Genomic DNA, 16422 nt, shown 5'->3' with positions numbered 1-16422 from the left:
TCCAAAAAATGTGATATCTTTTTTTTTTTTTTTTTTTTTTGCCAGTCCTGGGCTTGAGCTCAGGGTGTGAGCACTTGGACTTTCTCAAGGCTAGAGCTCTACCACTTGAGCCTCAGCACCACTTCTGGCTTTTTTCTATATGTGGTACTGAGGAATCGAACTCGGGTCTTCATGCATGCTAGGCAAGCACTTTAACCACTAGGCCAAACTCCCAGCCCAAAATGTGATATCTCTTGTAAGTCACTTTAATGTAAGTGAAGTCTATGAAAACACAGTAAATGTCAACATAATTACAGTATCCACCAAGTTTTAGGAGAAAAATCATCATGTTGAATCATTTAGCTCTAAAGGTACTTTTTTTTTTTTGAGTCATGGGGTTTAAACTTAGGGCCTGTCTATGAGCTTTTTCCACTAGCACTCAACCACTTGGAACCATAGAGTTACTTCCTACTTTTTAATGCCTTTAAGTTCAAACACTGGGGTATAATTGAGTGGTAGACAAGCTGTCTAATATGTTTGAGGCACTGGGTCTGATTCTCAGCTTTGCAAAAGGAAAGCTCACTTATTCAAGAATGTGATTATTGACTAAGTTTTTTTTTTAATTTAAATTTGATTGTAAAGATGATGTACAGAGGGGTTAAAATTACATAAGTAAGGTAATTAGCACATTTCTTTTGAATAGTGTTACCCCTCCCTCATTTTCTCCCACTTCCCTTTAGCCCCTTCCTCTCAACTAAGTTTTATATATTAATTATATATTAAAGTCTTCAACCCTAGCAAATCATCCTGAAAACTTCAACTGCTGTAGCATATGAACAATTGCTTTAACTGAATTCTAAAATGTTCTGTGGCTGTATTTAATCATCACTTACTACATTTAAAAGAATCAAGAATTCTCCAAAGGGAGAATATACTTTTTTTAATTAAAAGATTTTATTACCACTGATTTTTTTACATCATATTTTAAATGTCAAGTTTAACAAACAAGTATTCAAAAATGGAATCTCTATATGCAGTCAAAAAAAAGAGAAAAGTTTCAAGACATTTCAAAAGGAAATATTCTTTTGGAATATACAAGACAAACACAACATGTTTTTTTTTTGTAATGTGTGAGCTGTGCACTAATTTTGTGAATGAACATAAATTTTCCATAAAAAAATCAAATGTAAAACACCCTCCCCCATCTAGAAATAAGCAACAAGCATTAACTACATTCTCCTACAGTAGAAATCTATCTCTTTTTTGTTGGGTGGAAAAATGAGTAACAAGGAATCAAAATACAATAGATATAAATTACTTACCTTTGAAAAAAATGACTACTTTTCTGGAATCAACCTTATGAAGACCTCTTGTTTTATGTACCATAAATTTGATTTCTAAAAATTAGGAGGCTTTTAATTTAATAAAGATTTGGAAAGTAATGCCTATTTATACCCTCAGTCTTCAAAGAGCTGAAAAATTTTACATTTGGGCAATATCAATATGCTTTTTCCATTTTCACACACAAACATATGAGAGATACTACTTGTACTAACTGTTCCTGAACACAATGCAATTGAAAGTAGTATATTCAATAATAATCCATAGGCAAAGGAAAAATGAGAAATGAACACAAGTCAAGGGATTCCTAATGCTAAAATCAGAAACACACCAAAATTGAATTTGATGTTCAAAAATTCTGAATTATTTCAGATACTGAATTTTGAAATTAGGGATCTCCAACTGGTAGAAGTCCATGCAAAAATCCCTAAATCCAAAATGACTCAAATTTTAAAATGGTTTTGGTTCTAGGCATTCAATTTATTGATACTACATGTTACAGGAACTTGTACTGAGAGATACTCAAAGAATATATACTATTTCGGCCAGGAGTTTGGCCTAGTGGTAGAGTGCTTGCCTAGCATGCCTGAAGCCACTGGGTTCAATTCCTTGGTACCACACACATAGAAAAAGCCAGAAGTGGTGCTGTGGCTCAAGTGGTAGAACTTTAGCCTTGAGAAACCTTAAGGACAGTGCTTTAGGCCCTGAGTTTAAGCCCTAGGACTGGCAAAAAAAAAATCCCCCAAAAAACAAACAAAAAAAAGAATATACACTATTTCATTATGTCTGTCTCTAGAGAAGTAAAGATTTGTCTTTAGTTTAATGATGCTAAGAATAGAAATGAACTTGACTAATAATAGGACAGGGGCTGGAGAATTGTTTTCCCTGCTGCAATATTCTCATTAACTCTGAATGTGAATTGCTTGGTATAGGAACTCCATTTCAATTTTAAATCTAAGTTTCCCTTGTAATCTTCCAGAGTCTATAATGCTAAGACTTCATTGTGAGACTACACGGTAATACAGAATCTACATGGTAAGACTCTTTTAATAAAACAAAACATCCCAACAGTTAAAAATACCCCAATCAGAAACCAACTCTCCCAAATATAAAAATGGGTGATTATATTATCTTAATTATAAGTAAAGACTGGTTAAAATATCTGACTTAAAAAATTGGGGCTGGGAGCTTGGCCTAGTAGTAGAGTGCCTGCCTAGCATGCACGAATACCCAGGTTCGATTCCTCGGTACCACATACACAGAAAAAAGCTGAAGTAGTGCTGAAGCTCAAGTGGTAGAGCTCTAGCCTTGAGAAAATCCAAGGACAGTGCTCAGGCCCTGAGCTCAAGCACCCCCCCCCCCCAAAACAAAATTATATAAAGGGCCAGAGTATGGCCTAGTGGTAGAGTGCTTGCCTAACATGCACAAAGCCCTGGGTTCAATTCCTTGGCACCACACACACAGAAAAAGCTGGAAGTGGTACTGTGGCTCAAGTGGGAGAGTTTTAGACTTGAGCACAGAGACAGTGCCCAGGTCCTGAGTTCAAGTCCCAGGACCAGGGGGAAAAAAATAGAGGCCAGGAGTTTGGCCTAGTGGTAGAGTGCTTGCTTAGCATGCACGAAGACTGGGGTTCAATTTCTCGGCACTACATACATTAAAAAAAAAAAAAAGCCAGAAGTAATGCTGGTAGAGCTCTAGCCTTGAGAAAACCCAAGGAGAGTGTTCAGGCTCTGAGCACAAGCCCAGGACTGAAAAAAAAAAAAAAGTGTATCTAATGTACAAGTGTAGGGGCTCTCTATATAACTCCTAGTGGAATATAATCCTAGTGATACAATTAACTCCAGGTAACCTCCAAGAAATAAGGGATAAGTTCATAATGTGTGTGTATATGTGTGCATTTTTTTAAAAAGAATTTTTTAACATTGATTTTTACATCATATTTCAAATGATATGTTTAATAAACAAGTATTCAAGAAGGGAATCTCTGTATATAATCACTGGCACTTAGATATGTGTGCATTTGTTAATTTAAAAGGTTTCATGATTTTCTATATTTAAGGATAACGAAGTATATAAATCAACTAGTGACTTGTTTTCAAAAGAACAAACCAAAACCCTCATTTTTTTATACCAGTATGCTGAGCTTTTATAAGCAATTTACATATCCAAGATATTCAAACTAATATTTTAGGGGACATTTGGTATAAATCAATAAAGTCTATGAAAGTAATAGTAGAGATATGTGGAGCTTAGGATACAATTTAGGCTTTATGACCTGGTCTTAAGAAAATAGAATCTATTTTTTCAGCAAAGCTGATGAAATCTGAATTTCTACACATTAGTCTCAAAAGTCAGCAGTCTCTCTCTGTGACATTTAAGATATGAGTGATATGTGCATAGATGGTTTCAAAATTTTTCTGGTTTGCTTTTAATTATAATGCTTATTCACCCAGATCTTTTTTTCATAAGTTCATCCTTGCAACAAAAGGCAACTGAGTAATTAGTGGTAGTTCTTATGGAAGCTTACCATTCCACTTTTCTGAAACATATCATTAACACAGAAAGTAATTTAGATAAAGAAAACATCTTCTTCAGTAAATTTCCCTTATATTTTAATCTGATTTTTAGAAATTACATTTATTGAAGCTCAGTAAATATTTTTAGTAAGACTGCATCAAATAAGGGGTGGAAGTAGTGATCAGCAGTTAACTGATGACCAGGAAGAACATAAATCTCATTCAAACTGAGGTTAGGTGTGATGATGCAGCACACCTGTAAATCCAGCACTAGGGAGGCTGAGGCAAAAAGATTGTGGGTTTTTTTTTTATTAAAGAATTTATTAACATTGATTTTTACATCATAGGAAGATTGTGTTTTTGAGATCCTGTCTCAAAAAAAAATATTCTAAGAGCAGAATTTTTTTTTCATGGAGCACTTATTAATTAATTTGATAGGCAATACTCTAACAGTGTTACAAATTATTAGCTCACTGAAGCCACAAAATAACTATGAGATTATTTTTATCACCCTCCTCATTTTGTACAGAACTAAACTGAGCCAGCAGAATTACCTAACATCTAAGTTCACATACTAGGCTGTGGTGACTGGAACAAACAAAGGCAGACTAGCATTCTACCATTTGAGCCACAGCACTTTTGGCTTTTTCTATGATTTAAGTGGAGATAAGAGTCTCATGGACATTTCTGCCTAGGCTAGCCTTGAACTATGATCAGACCTCAGCTTACCGAGTAACCTGGATTACAGGAGTAACCACTGGCACCTGGCATATGTTTTTAGCCCAATTCCATTACTCAGGTTCCTGAAAAAATCTGTTTACAAGATTTGCAGTTTTAGGAAGTGGTACTGTGGCTCAAGGGGAAGGATGATAGCCTTGAGCTGAAGAGCTTAGGGACAGCACCCAGGTCCAGAGTTCAAGTCCCGTGACCAAAAAAAAAAAAGAGATTTGCAGTTTAGGTTGGCCTATATTGGCTTTTGAAATAATCCCATGACACTGATTTCATTCAATAAACATTGAAACGTATCTTTTTGTATCACAGATAAGTTACAATTTTGAATTTGTTATTTGATTATAAGCATATGAGAAGAAAACTAGCAGACTCATAGTTCAGGGAGAGGTCTAAATATTGTCACTGGTTAACTTCTTACATTACCTGTTGTATCCTCATATGTAAATGGATGAAAATAGTGATTCAGATTCAAAAACAACAGCCCTGAAACAGACCTAATGTTTACAGAGCTCTGGATATTCTGAAGAGAAGTTTGTGTCCTATTATCTTGTAAATTTTCACTTTCAAGAAAAAAATGTACACATTACCCTTTAATTGGATTATCCTATATTAGAAAATATAAGCAAGAACAACATGCATTACATGGATACACAATGTGAACAAAGTTACCATAGATTGCCAAAAAGGAGGTCCTCCAATCACTGCCAGCAAATGCATGATTATTATGAAGATTTGCACTTCAGTCACATCAATTCTGATTAGGTACAAAAAGCCAAAAAAGCAGAATTACTTAAAACAATTTCACATTAATTATTTGCAAGCAAAGCAGCATTCCTCTATCATGCACATAGAAAACAATTTCAAATTCCAAGCCAAGGGGAAAAGGAGGTTTCAAAAACTTGTATGAATAAAACCAAGACCTTTCAAATTTAATTTGATAAATTTCACAGAGCAATAAAAACCCCTCCTTTCCAAAGGACATTTCTGCCTTATTCAAAGAAGGCTCTACCTACAGCTTAACCTTTCCCACCAAAAAGAAGAAAAAAATAACCAGGTATGTATAAGTGCATGTGTGTGCGTGTGTGTGTTAAAATTGGGCATATAAAATTTTGAAATGACTACTTTCTAGTATAAAATAAGAAAGAAGTGAATTTTAACTACAGTATAGGTATCAATGAGATCCTGTGTAGCTTACTACCTGCCATGTTATGGATATGAAAAACATAACATTCAATTCTCAATCAAATTCTTGTTCTCAATAGATTTACTACCCTCAGATTTTCCAAAGGATAGTGAAAGCAGCCAAGAATTAGCATCTGGATTGCTGAATGTAATCGTACAGTCAAGAGACAAACATGGTACAAAAACAGAGCAGTAGAGATCAGAAGCCTGAAAGTCTGAAGATCAAAGAATACGGGCAAAAAAGATTGAGGAGCAAAAGTACATGCTGGTGTTCCCTTCCTTCTGTGCAGCTGTCAGATCATCATTCTCAGACTACTGGAGATATTGCTTATACTGCGCAGCAGTTATTTATAGTAGCACATTAAAAAAAGTCCCCCAATAAAGGAATGGCTAATAAACTATGGTATTTTCATGTAATGGAATATCTTGCAGCTTTTAAAAAGGGAGTGGGGAAGAACTCCCTGATGATACAGAAAAGTACCAGATTATCTGTCAACGGAAAGAAAAGTTATAAGATATGTGCAAACTACTTCGAGTTTAAAAAAAGAAAAAATAGTATTCTTCCTTCTTTTTCTTTTCTTTTTTTTAAAGACAAACAAACAAAAAACCAACCAACAGTAGCATAACACATTTCTGGATGGTTCCATTGTGAGAACCTGAGAAGTGGGAACTAGGCAGTTAAGAGATAAAAATAAAGAGACTTTTCATGGTACTTTATATATATATATATAAATATATATATATACACATACATATATAATATATATATAAATATATATTTAGTAAAATGAATTATATGTTAATAGTAAGCAGTCAAAAAAGTAAATATCAACAATAGCAAGAGGTTCAATTTCCATAAAAAAAGCCTTTATTTCTAAAATATATAGTTAAGGCAAATAATCTACTATATAAGCTTTAGATCTGTAAAATCTCCTGGTCATGACAAACCAAAAAAAACTGGGCTTTGTTTGCTTAAGAATATTTTCAAAACAGATGCTTACTTAGCTGTAAACAAAAAGTGATATAGTTATCTTGCTATACACATTTATTGGAAAAAAAAAAGTGGACTGAATTAGGCTAAAAAGAACCTGTAGAGCTGACCTGGTGGGTGGAGTCGCCAATAAGGGGAATTACAATCAGTAGCAGACTCAGGAGACTAAGCAGGTAGGTATCAGTGATGATCGACTGTCGTGGGTGGAGAAGGGTAGACATCTTACAACATTTGGCTGGCATATGAAGTAGCCTTTTGGAAGGGGAAAGGCCAGAAGTATAGAATTACAAAATTTAAAAATGGAGGGAACCTCATGCAATTAATCTTTATATTGTGGATGAATATAAGACAGGAAAAAAAAGAAGAAAAATGAAAGATTATAAAGTCTCAAATTGGGATTCTTAGGAAAAATTTTATGGAATAACCTGTTTGAAACTTCCTTAACTATTCAGATATAGTCATTGAATTTACTTTAACGTGGGAAAGAGGGTCAGGGAAAACTTACCAGTTGTTAGGTAGTTAGATATTTTTTCCTATTTGCTTATCTGATTTAGAGTAATCTTCTGAACTGCAGGATGAGCCCCTTCTGCTCTGAATCATGAAACTGCCTATCACTGCTCCTGAAAGTGTGGCTCTAACCTTCACTGAGAATAAAGAGTACAGTGTGAAATCATCCCCAGACATGGGAATGAAGCAAGCAAAGGAGACAGGTAGCAGAAATGGTTAACAATAAATAAAATAGCCAATGTTGCTATAGAAGACATCCACTTACATGACAGTTCATTTTGCCATTTTTCTACTAACAAGTCTGTTTATACAGGTTCAGATTATTTTAACACTTTTTATTAGAAAGGGGCTCATTTCAATATTTTTGGCCATCCAAGAAGATAGAATTGCCTGGCAGGTAGAGTATTACATATTGCAGGAAGCTGGCATATCTATAACTACTTTTAAATTATTATTATTTAAAAAGAAAGTGATAATATTCCCAAGTGTTGGGAGCAGACTTCAAAATTAGAAAGAAACTGACCACCACTAAAGCAAAAAGCAAAAATGAAAGAACAAAAAGGAAGAAGAGAGGAATGGAAGGATGATGATGGGAGGCAGGAGAACTGGGGGGGAAAGAAGTAGGAAAAGAGAAAAGATGCACACAGAGAGAACCAGATAGAGAGAAAGACAAAAAGAAAAAGAGAGAGAGAGAGAGAGAGGGGGGGGGGGGAGGAGAGGGGGAGAGGGGGAGAGGGGGAGAGGGGGAGAGAGGGAGAGGGAGAGAGAGAGAGAGAGAGAGAGAGAGAGAGAGAGAGAGAGAGAGAGAGAGAAACAGACAGACAGACAGACAGACAGACGCACAAAGAGAGAGAAAGCCCTTCATGATATAAGGGATACATGGTATAAAAACCCCAAAACACTAGAATGATTAAAATTGGAGGGGAGGGCTGAGAGTTTGGCCTAGTGGTAGAGTGCTTGCCTAGCATGCATGAAAATGAGGGTTCGATTCCTCAGTACCACACATAGAAAAAGGCAGAAATGATGCTGTGACTCAAGTAGTAGAGCTGAATTCAAGCCCCAGGACTGGCAAAAAAAAAAAAGCATATCCACAAGCCAGGAACAGTGGCTCACACCTGTAATCCTAGCTACTCAGGAGGCTGAGATCTAAGGATCAAGGTTCAAAAACTAGCCCAGCACTAAAGAACTTGAGACTCATCTCTGATTAACCACTAGAAAACTGGAAGTAGCAGGGGGCTCCAGGGGTGGGGTGGTAGCCTTGAGCAGAAAAGGTCAGCGCCTAGGCCCAGAGTTCAAGCCCCATAACCCCTCCACCCAACACACAAAGGAAATACAAGCCAGGCCCATGGCTCAGGCCTATAATCTTAGCTACTCAGGAGGCTGAGATCTGAGGATGGTGGTTCAAAGACTCTTATCTCCAATTAATCACCAGAAAATCGGAAGTGGCACTGTGGCTCCAGGGGTAGGGCAGTAAGTAGCCTTGAGCTGAATTGCTCAGGGGACAACACCCAGGCCCAGAGTTCAAGTCCCACAACCAATCAACCAACAAATTTTTTTGGAAAAACAAAAATTTTATATGCAGCACTAGATTTCTACAGCCTTAAGTTTTCAAAGGGAGAAAATATAATTGACTCTGACCATGAAGGTATTTGAACATCTTGACTGGTTTTGCTTTAAAATAATTTTGTATTTTTACTTTAATGTAAGTTGTCAAATGACAAAAATAGTATTCCTCCAAATGCTATGGATAACTCATTACTTCAAGCCAAAAACAAACACTGTTTGGATCACTACCACATAGAGATAGGCAACAAAGCAAATCAATGTAGAGCCTAAGCTCTGTGGCAGACCAAGGTCAAAATGACCTTTAACAGCCATCCTAAAACCAAAAGTACCACTGTAATGGACAGTCTGCTGATTAGGATGCAAAAAGAACAAGGAAGGCAGAGGGAGCCTCAGTTAACAGAATCAAAGTTCAAGATTACCCAGACTTAGCTATCAAGATCTCACCTCAAAGAAAAAAAAAATGTAAAAAGAATAAGTTCCTTCAATGAATATAAATGAATATGAGTAAATTTTACTTTTAAACAGTTAGAGGATCTTGGTGGAAAGGTTGAAGATCTCAGGTCTTCATCACCATATTATAAGTTGCTTAGAAAACTGATCAGGGCAGTTTTCTTAATTGTCCTACAAAATTGTTTCACATCTGAAGTACAAAATAGGTTTTAAAATTGATAATGGGATATAATAATTTTTTTTTGCGGGGGAGCTTTCTCAAGGCTAGTGATCTACCACTTGAGCCACAGCATCACTTCCAGTCTTTTCTGTGTATGTGGTATTGGGGAATCAAACCCAGGGTTTCATGCATTACTAAGCAGGCACTCTACTACTAGGCCATGCTCCCTGCACATAACTTAAGAAAATATTTTCATGTTTTCCCCATGTAGTGCTGGGGATGACCGTAAGGGTCCCATGCACAAAAGACAAGCATTCTACCACTGAGCAACATCACCAGCCCTGGTTTATCTTAAAGTTTGTTTTATTGCAGTGTTCAGCAATGTTTAATAGTTGCACGTTTGCATTCTAATTCAATATTCAGTGATGCTCTAGAAAGGATTTACATAATACTCTGTGAGAGTTGATAAGCATGATAAACCATCTTTTCTAGGAATTTTTCTTTTTGTGACAGTTGTGGGACTTGAACTCTGGGCCTGGGCACTGTCCCTGAGCAATTCAGCTCATGGCTAGTGCCCTACCCCTTGAGCCACAGCGCCACTTCCATTTTTCTAGTGGTCAATCAGAGATAAGAGTCTCACGGACTTTAATGCCTGGGCTGGCTTTGAACTGAGATCTTCAGATGTCAGCCTCCTGAGTAGCTAGGATAACAGGCATGAGCCACAGCTCTAGAAATTTTTAATGCCTTTCCCCTCTACATGAGACATAGCATTTTAAAGATATTAGAAATATGAATTAACTGCACGTTTAAGTCACAAATAGTAAATATAATGGTGCTGTAACTTGAACTGTCTACTAGTTAACAGATGATATTAACCATAAAGTTAAATAACTTCTTAATGTAGATGTATGAAGAGACAAATCTAAGTGCCTATTTTTGAAATAGATGAGTTACTTAAAACAGTACTATTTACTACAGGAATGCCTGTATATATCCTTATGTTTTCTAGAAAAAGTCCATGGAATACCAGCAAATGGAGAAAATACAGTCAAAAGTTAGAACAGCGAAAAAGTCCTCTACCGTAAGAAAAATAGAGTTTATGTCTCAATTTTATGGGACAGACTATCTTTATCACCTTGGGAAACAGAAGAACTGAAATGAGAACCATCTCATCTTACTTGGTAGTAACCTTGAAGCTAAAGATGTAACAATGTAACAATGACTTATTTTTTCTATCAATAAATTCTAGAAAAAACCCCTGAAAACTACTGGGCTTTACTAATAGAAGTCTTAAAATTAATATACTAATGGGGCTGGGAGTTTGGCCTAGTAGTAGAGTGCTTGCCTAGCATGCATGAAGACCCGGGTTTGATTCCTCGGTACCACATACATAGAAAAAAAGAAAAAAAAAAAGCCAGAAATGGTGCTGAGGCTCAAGTGGTAGAGCTCTAACCTTGAGAAAGTCCAAGGCTCTAACCTTGAGAAAGTCCAAGGACAATGCTCAAGCCCTGAGCTCAAGCCCATGACTGGCAAAAAAAATAAATAAATAAATAAAATTAAAAAATTAATATACTAATAATGTTAATGAAGACTTACTATTTGCCACACAGTAGGCATTCCATTCCTTTTTATCTTTTTTTTTTGGGGGGTGGGGGCAGGAGGGCAGTTGGGCCCTGTCCCTGTGCTCTTCAGCTCAAGGCTACCACCCTACCCTTGAGCCAAGCCCTACTTCCCATTTTCTAGAGGTTAATTAGAGATACCAGTCTCAGGTTCTTTTGTTTCTGGGCTGGCTTTTAACTTTGATCCTCAGATTTCAGCTTCCTGAATAGCTAGGATTATAGATGTGAGCTACTGTGCCAGCTCATTCCATTCCTTTTAAAAAATGCTTCATCTTCTTAACTACTCTACATGGTAGGAAATACAACTAACATTTTATTCTAGTTTTTGCCAGTCCTAGGGCTTGAACTCTGGGCATTATTCCTGAACTCCTCTTACTCAAGCATAGCACTCTACCACTTGAGCCACAGCGACACTTCTGGCTTTTTCTGTGTATGTGATACCAAGGAATCAAACCCAGGGCTTCATGCATGCTGGGAAAGCACTCTACCACTAGGCAACATTCCCAGTTCACAACTAACATTTTACATATGAAGAAACTTAGAAAGGTTAACTTCTCCAAAATTACAGAGAAAATGAGAGCTAAAACCTTGACAAACATTAGGAGTTGTGTTCCAGTGCAGGACTACCACTCTTAATTTTTAGCCTACTATTCACTTGAGGTGAACACCTGTCCTCCATTTTTAGTTTCTACTGCAACAATATCTATACATGCTTATGTATTCTAGCACAATTTTACAAAAAAAAGTTAGAATATAACAGGTAATAAACAAAAAAGTTTCAATGTTAACAATTTTTTTTTAATTTTTATTTTTTGCCAGTCCTGGAGCTTGAACTCAGGGCTTCAGCACTGTCCTTGGGCTTTCTCAAAGCCAGCATTCTACCACTTGGGCCACAGCACCATTTCTGGCTTTTTCTATGTATGTGGTATGGAAGAATCGAACCTGGGTCTTTGTGTATGCTAGGCAAGCACTCAACCACTAGGCCAAACTCCCGGCCCAAACTGAACAAATTTTCAAAACAACTTAGTTACAACTTCTTTTTGTTGTTGCTGTTTTCCATTTTTGGTACTAGTACTGTTACTTCAACTTACGATTGAGGCACTATCTGTTCTTGACCTTTTATGCTCAAGGCTAGTCTTCTACCATTTGAGCTCCACTTCCAGCTCTTTGGTGATTATCTGGAGGTAAGAGTCTCATGGACTTTCTTGCCGGCTGGCTTTGAATTGCAATCCTCAGATCTCAGACTCCTCAGTAGCTAAGATTACAGGCATGAGCCATCAATGCTCAGCAAGAACGTTTTTTTGTTTTTTTGTTTTTGGCCAGTACTGGAACTTGAACTCAGGGCCTAGGCACTGTCCTTGGACACTTTTTGTTCAAGGCTAGCACTCTGCCACTTGAGTCACAGTGCTACTTCTAGCTTTTCTGTGTGTACGTGGCACCCAGGAATCGAACCCAGGGCTTTGTGCATGCTAGGCAAGCACTTTATCATTAGGCTACACTCCCAGCCCCAGCAAGAGTGATTTTTTAAAAGCATTTTTCCTTTTAGAAATTTTTTATTCCTAGGGGCGGGGATGGGAAATAGGGACCATGTCATGGCAAAGGGTATCACTGTTTGTAAAGTAATGCACCTTCTACCTGGCGAATTTTTTATTCTTTAAAAAAAAAAGGAATAAGGGGCTGGGAGCTTGCCTAGTGGTAGAGTGCTTGCCTAGCATGCACAAAGACCCAGATTCAATTCCTTGGCACCACATACATAGAAAATAAGCTGGAAGTGGTGCTGTGGCTCAAGGGTAGAACTCTAGCCTCGAGAAAAGTCCAAGGACAGTGCTCAGACCCTGAGTTCAAGCCCCACGACTGGCAAAAAAAAAAAAAAAAAGAATAAATCTGAAGATTTAATCAATCAACATCACCGAATCACTGATTACTGAACCCATGATCAAATATGTTAAAGGAAAAAAATTAGGAACAAGAGAAAAATCTCTCTAAGCATCTGGAGAAAACAAGTGCTCTTCCATTGAGCTACATCCCCAACAAATGTAGGGTACTTATTAAAAACAACTAAGATGAAAGTAAATATTCCATTACTTTCACTAAGAACAATGGAGAAGTTGTGTGGTCAGAATAATCAACAATGACAAATAAGCTACTAATAAAAATAAACTTATGACAATGAGCTTACAGCCACAAAACTTTGGAGAAAGTACCAGAAACAGAAGGGAAAACAGAAGCAGAGTAAATCCCATAAAAAATGTATATTCAATTTAAAATGGCTCTTTTTTGTTGCTCCTAGAACATATATGTCTTTATCTACAATATTGCTTAGTGTTCTCTACATGCCAAGGTTATTTCAAAAAAAGATATAAAAACATCTTCAAAGCCATCATTACCAAGACTGAACGACTGAATTTATAATGCTACAATATACTTTTCAGACAGAACACTAACAAGGGATTTGCTGTTTCTACTACATTACTGAAGTAATACTGAAATATTTATAATTTGTTTAAGCTCAGGAGGCCAAATGACTTAATGTTGGAAACCTAGGGTAGCCTTGTAATGTTAGAATTATCTGTCAAATTTTCCTAACATTCCTTGCACTGCAAAATATAATTAAATTCTACTTTTCTCTAATAAACTTTCATATTACAGTTAAAGGATTGAGAATAATTGCAATGGGAAAACATTTTCTAACAAATACGTTTGAATTTCTAAGGTAAGTCATAAGGTCAAATTTATAATTCTAATATGAGAAGAATGATAGATAACATGTAATACTTCATTAGTAAACTATACATTTATCAAAGAAAGACAAAAGGAAGGTATTCAAAGGATGAGTAGTATGACTTGGAAAATGGAGGACATTCAATTTTAAAACAAGTACAGGAGGGAAACATTGAGGGAGAACAAGTAGAAATGAGAACAGTTCTTCATAAAGGTTTTCTAACATCACATGTTAATTCGAGCAGAATGTCAATGTTTAGCATGTATGCTAATAATATTAGGAAAACAGCAAGTATTTCCTATATTAGTACACAAAGACTTTTCTCGACTTAGTTATCTAAGTAAAAACTGTTTACTGATTTTAAAATGACATTTGGTGGAAAGGTGTTTGCTTAAAAAATACTATATGGAGTGAAAGTATTAGGCATAATATGTAAATGTAAGGGGGAACAGACATTAGATCAAATCATCCAAATCATCAGAAATAATACTTTTCAAAAAAAATGTTAACAGGGTGGATTTTTATTGCCCTATAATGTATTACACCATTCATTTTCTAGTGACCTGCTCACCAGTAAAATATTACCAGAAAGATTTTTGAGCTCTGAAATTAACTCTGTGCATGACAAAGGTGCTGTCTTCATTGAGTTCACACCATTGTTCATTCAGACAGCATGAATATTCTAGCAGTTACCGTGAAGTTCCAGAACCAAGGCCCCAGGGTTCCTGTGAGAAGCTGGCATATTATAATTATGATCTGGGACTCTGTAACATCGAATCTATGCATAAGGAAACAAACATTTCAAAATAACTTTATTCAGAGCTTTTGCTAATACAGCCCTAAAACAAGTAGCAAAAACAGATTTAAAAGGAAGCATTTTCCTTATAGACACCTAGACTAAAAATACAGTTTGTGTACTATTATCCTATCTTGGAGACGCATATGTGAATATTTAAGTCAAATTAGTAGAAATGTTTAAAAAACCACAACTAGCACACTGAAAAATGATTTGTAAGTAGGCAGCTAGGAACACTACGAGTAGTGAGTACTACTTGCTAAACAACCTGGGTGTAGGAAACTATTTAGGAAGCTATCCTTACAGGAGTGGCAGCCCCAGTCCTATTTTACAAGCTTTTTTATTTCTTAGCATTCAGAGAATAGCAGATGCACAAGCTCATTTTGTTTGAACTGTTATCCAATATTCAGTGAGGACTAAGAAGGACATTCTGTGAAAACTGATAAGCAGGGGTTTGAACCCAGGGACTTGTGTAAACTAAATGAGCATTCTACCGTGGAGCTATATTCCTAGCTTCCTTTCCCAGGATTTTAAATGTCTTTCTCCTCTAAATTGAAAGGCAAGCCTATTTTTATTTTCCAAAGCCTCTATATACATATTTTAAAAGTCAGTAATCTTCTACCCCCTCACCACTCCAAACCTCATCACTTTCTTACTTCTGTTATCTCAAAAAACAAGCAGAGGCATATGGAAAGAGTAATGGGGGAACGGGGAAGAGAAAATCTAGTCTTTTCTCTGCATATAGATGAACAAAAATCAGACTGATCATCTTCTTATCTACTATCTGACATCGATTTCAGAATCTTCCTTTTCCTACTTTCTCTCCCTAATTCTACACCAGCATTACAATTTTCTATTACATTAGTTTATTAGTGATTAGGAAAAAATCAACTTCAGTCAATGAACAAGTTTCAGAACATAGCTAGTAACAGAAAAAGTGAAGTAGTACACAAAAAGCTTCAAATAAAAAAACGTATCAGTGGTTCATGCCTGTAATTCTAGCTACTCAAGAGGCTGAGGTTCAGAGGAATTCAGTTAGAAGTCAGCCTGGGAGAAACATCTCAGAGACTTTAACCAAGAGGTGTGCTGGAGGCATATGGCTCAAGTGGGAGAGTGCCAGCCAAACAAGTTTGAGACAATGAGCTCAAACTCTGGTGACAACTGAAAACAAAAACAAAGATCCAAAAATCAATCAAAGTTAAGAACTGAAGAATGGTAATGAAATAATTTTACTTAATAGAGAACTCAAAACTACATTCTACGTCATACGTGCACAAATATTTATAAGGTGAAGTGGGCAAAGCTAGGGTCCGAAAGAATTCATCACTGCTGAGGGGGGAAAAGTAACTACACAGCAAAGTTAGAAACTCAAATGAAAACCTCTAGTATTTAATATTCATGTGACATCTTGAAGAGATGTACATTCTACATATGTATCTGACAAAAACTTTCCAAATTTTTTAAACAGAAAGTGAATTACACATTAACAAGCAATCTTTTAGTAAAAAAAAGTCTTGAAAAAGTAGTCGTCAGAGTGACTTGGTGAAGACAGGGTGAGGATAGGTTTTGTACTAAAATTCTCTGTAACTAGGGTAAAGTGCAGGAAGATATAGCTAACAGCTGCAGGGAAGATTTGTCCAAAGCATATATGCATCCTTACAAGACTTTGAATGTAAATTATTGATAGTTAGATGAATTAAAATATTCTACTTACCTTTGTTCTAGATATTATTACCTAACTCAAAATAGGAATTCAAAACACTTAACTTTAAAAAGAGCAAGGAGAGCAAAATTTTTTTCTTATTAAATAAAAAATTGTTTTTGAAACAGTATTTTACTATGTAGCCTAGACAGGCCCAGA

The 16422-nt window shown here is 36.2% G+C and overlaps 1 protein-coding gene across 2 annotated transcripts in view; it reads right to left on the bottom strand.

Moving 5' to 3' along the window:
• The window catches only part of Cept1 (choline/ethanolamine phosphotransferase 1), a 48392-nt gene that overhangs the window by 7483 nt on the left and 24487 nt on the right, over positions 1 to 16422 (bottom strand). For both annotated transcript variants that reach the window (XM_090334404.1, XM_090334405.1), the window contains exon 5: positions 5238 to 5322. In XM_090334404.1, the coding sequence (XP_090190530.1) occupies positions 5238 to 5322 (85 nt within the window). The remainder of the gene's footprint in view (positions 1 to 5237; positions 5323 to 16422) is intronic.

This window comes from Megascapheus bottae, chromosome 6, assembly GCF_031878675.1.
Source record: "Megascapheus bottae isolate mThoBot1 chromosome 6, mThoBot2.hap1, whole genome shotgun sequence".
Classification (NCBI taxonomy): domain Eukaryota; kingdom Metazoa; phylum Chordata; class Mammalia; order Rodentia; family Geomyidae; genus Megascapheus; species Megascapheus bottae.
The sequence above is the reverse complement of the archived record's forward strand: the minus strand, read 5'-3'. Positions and strand labels throughout refer to the sequence as shown.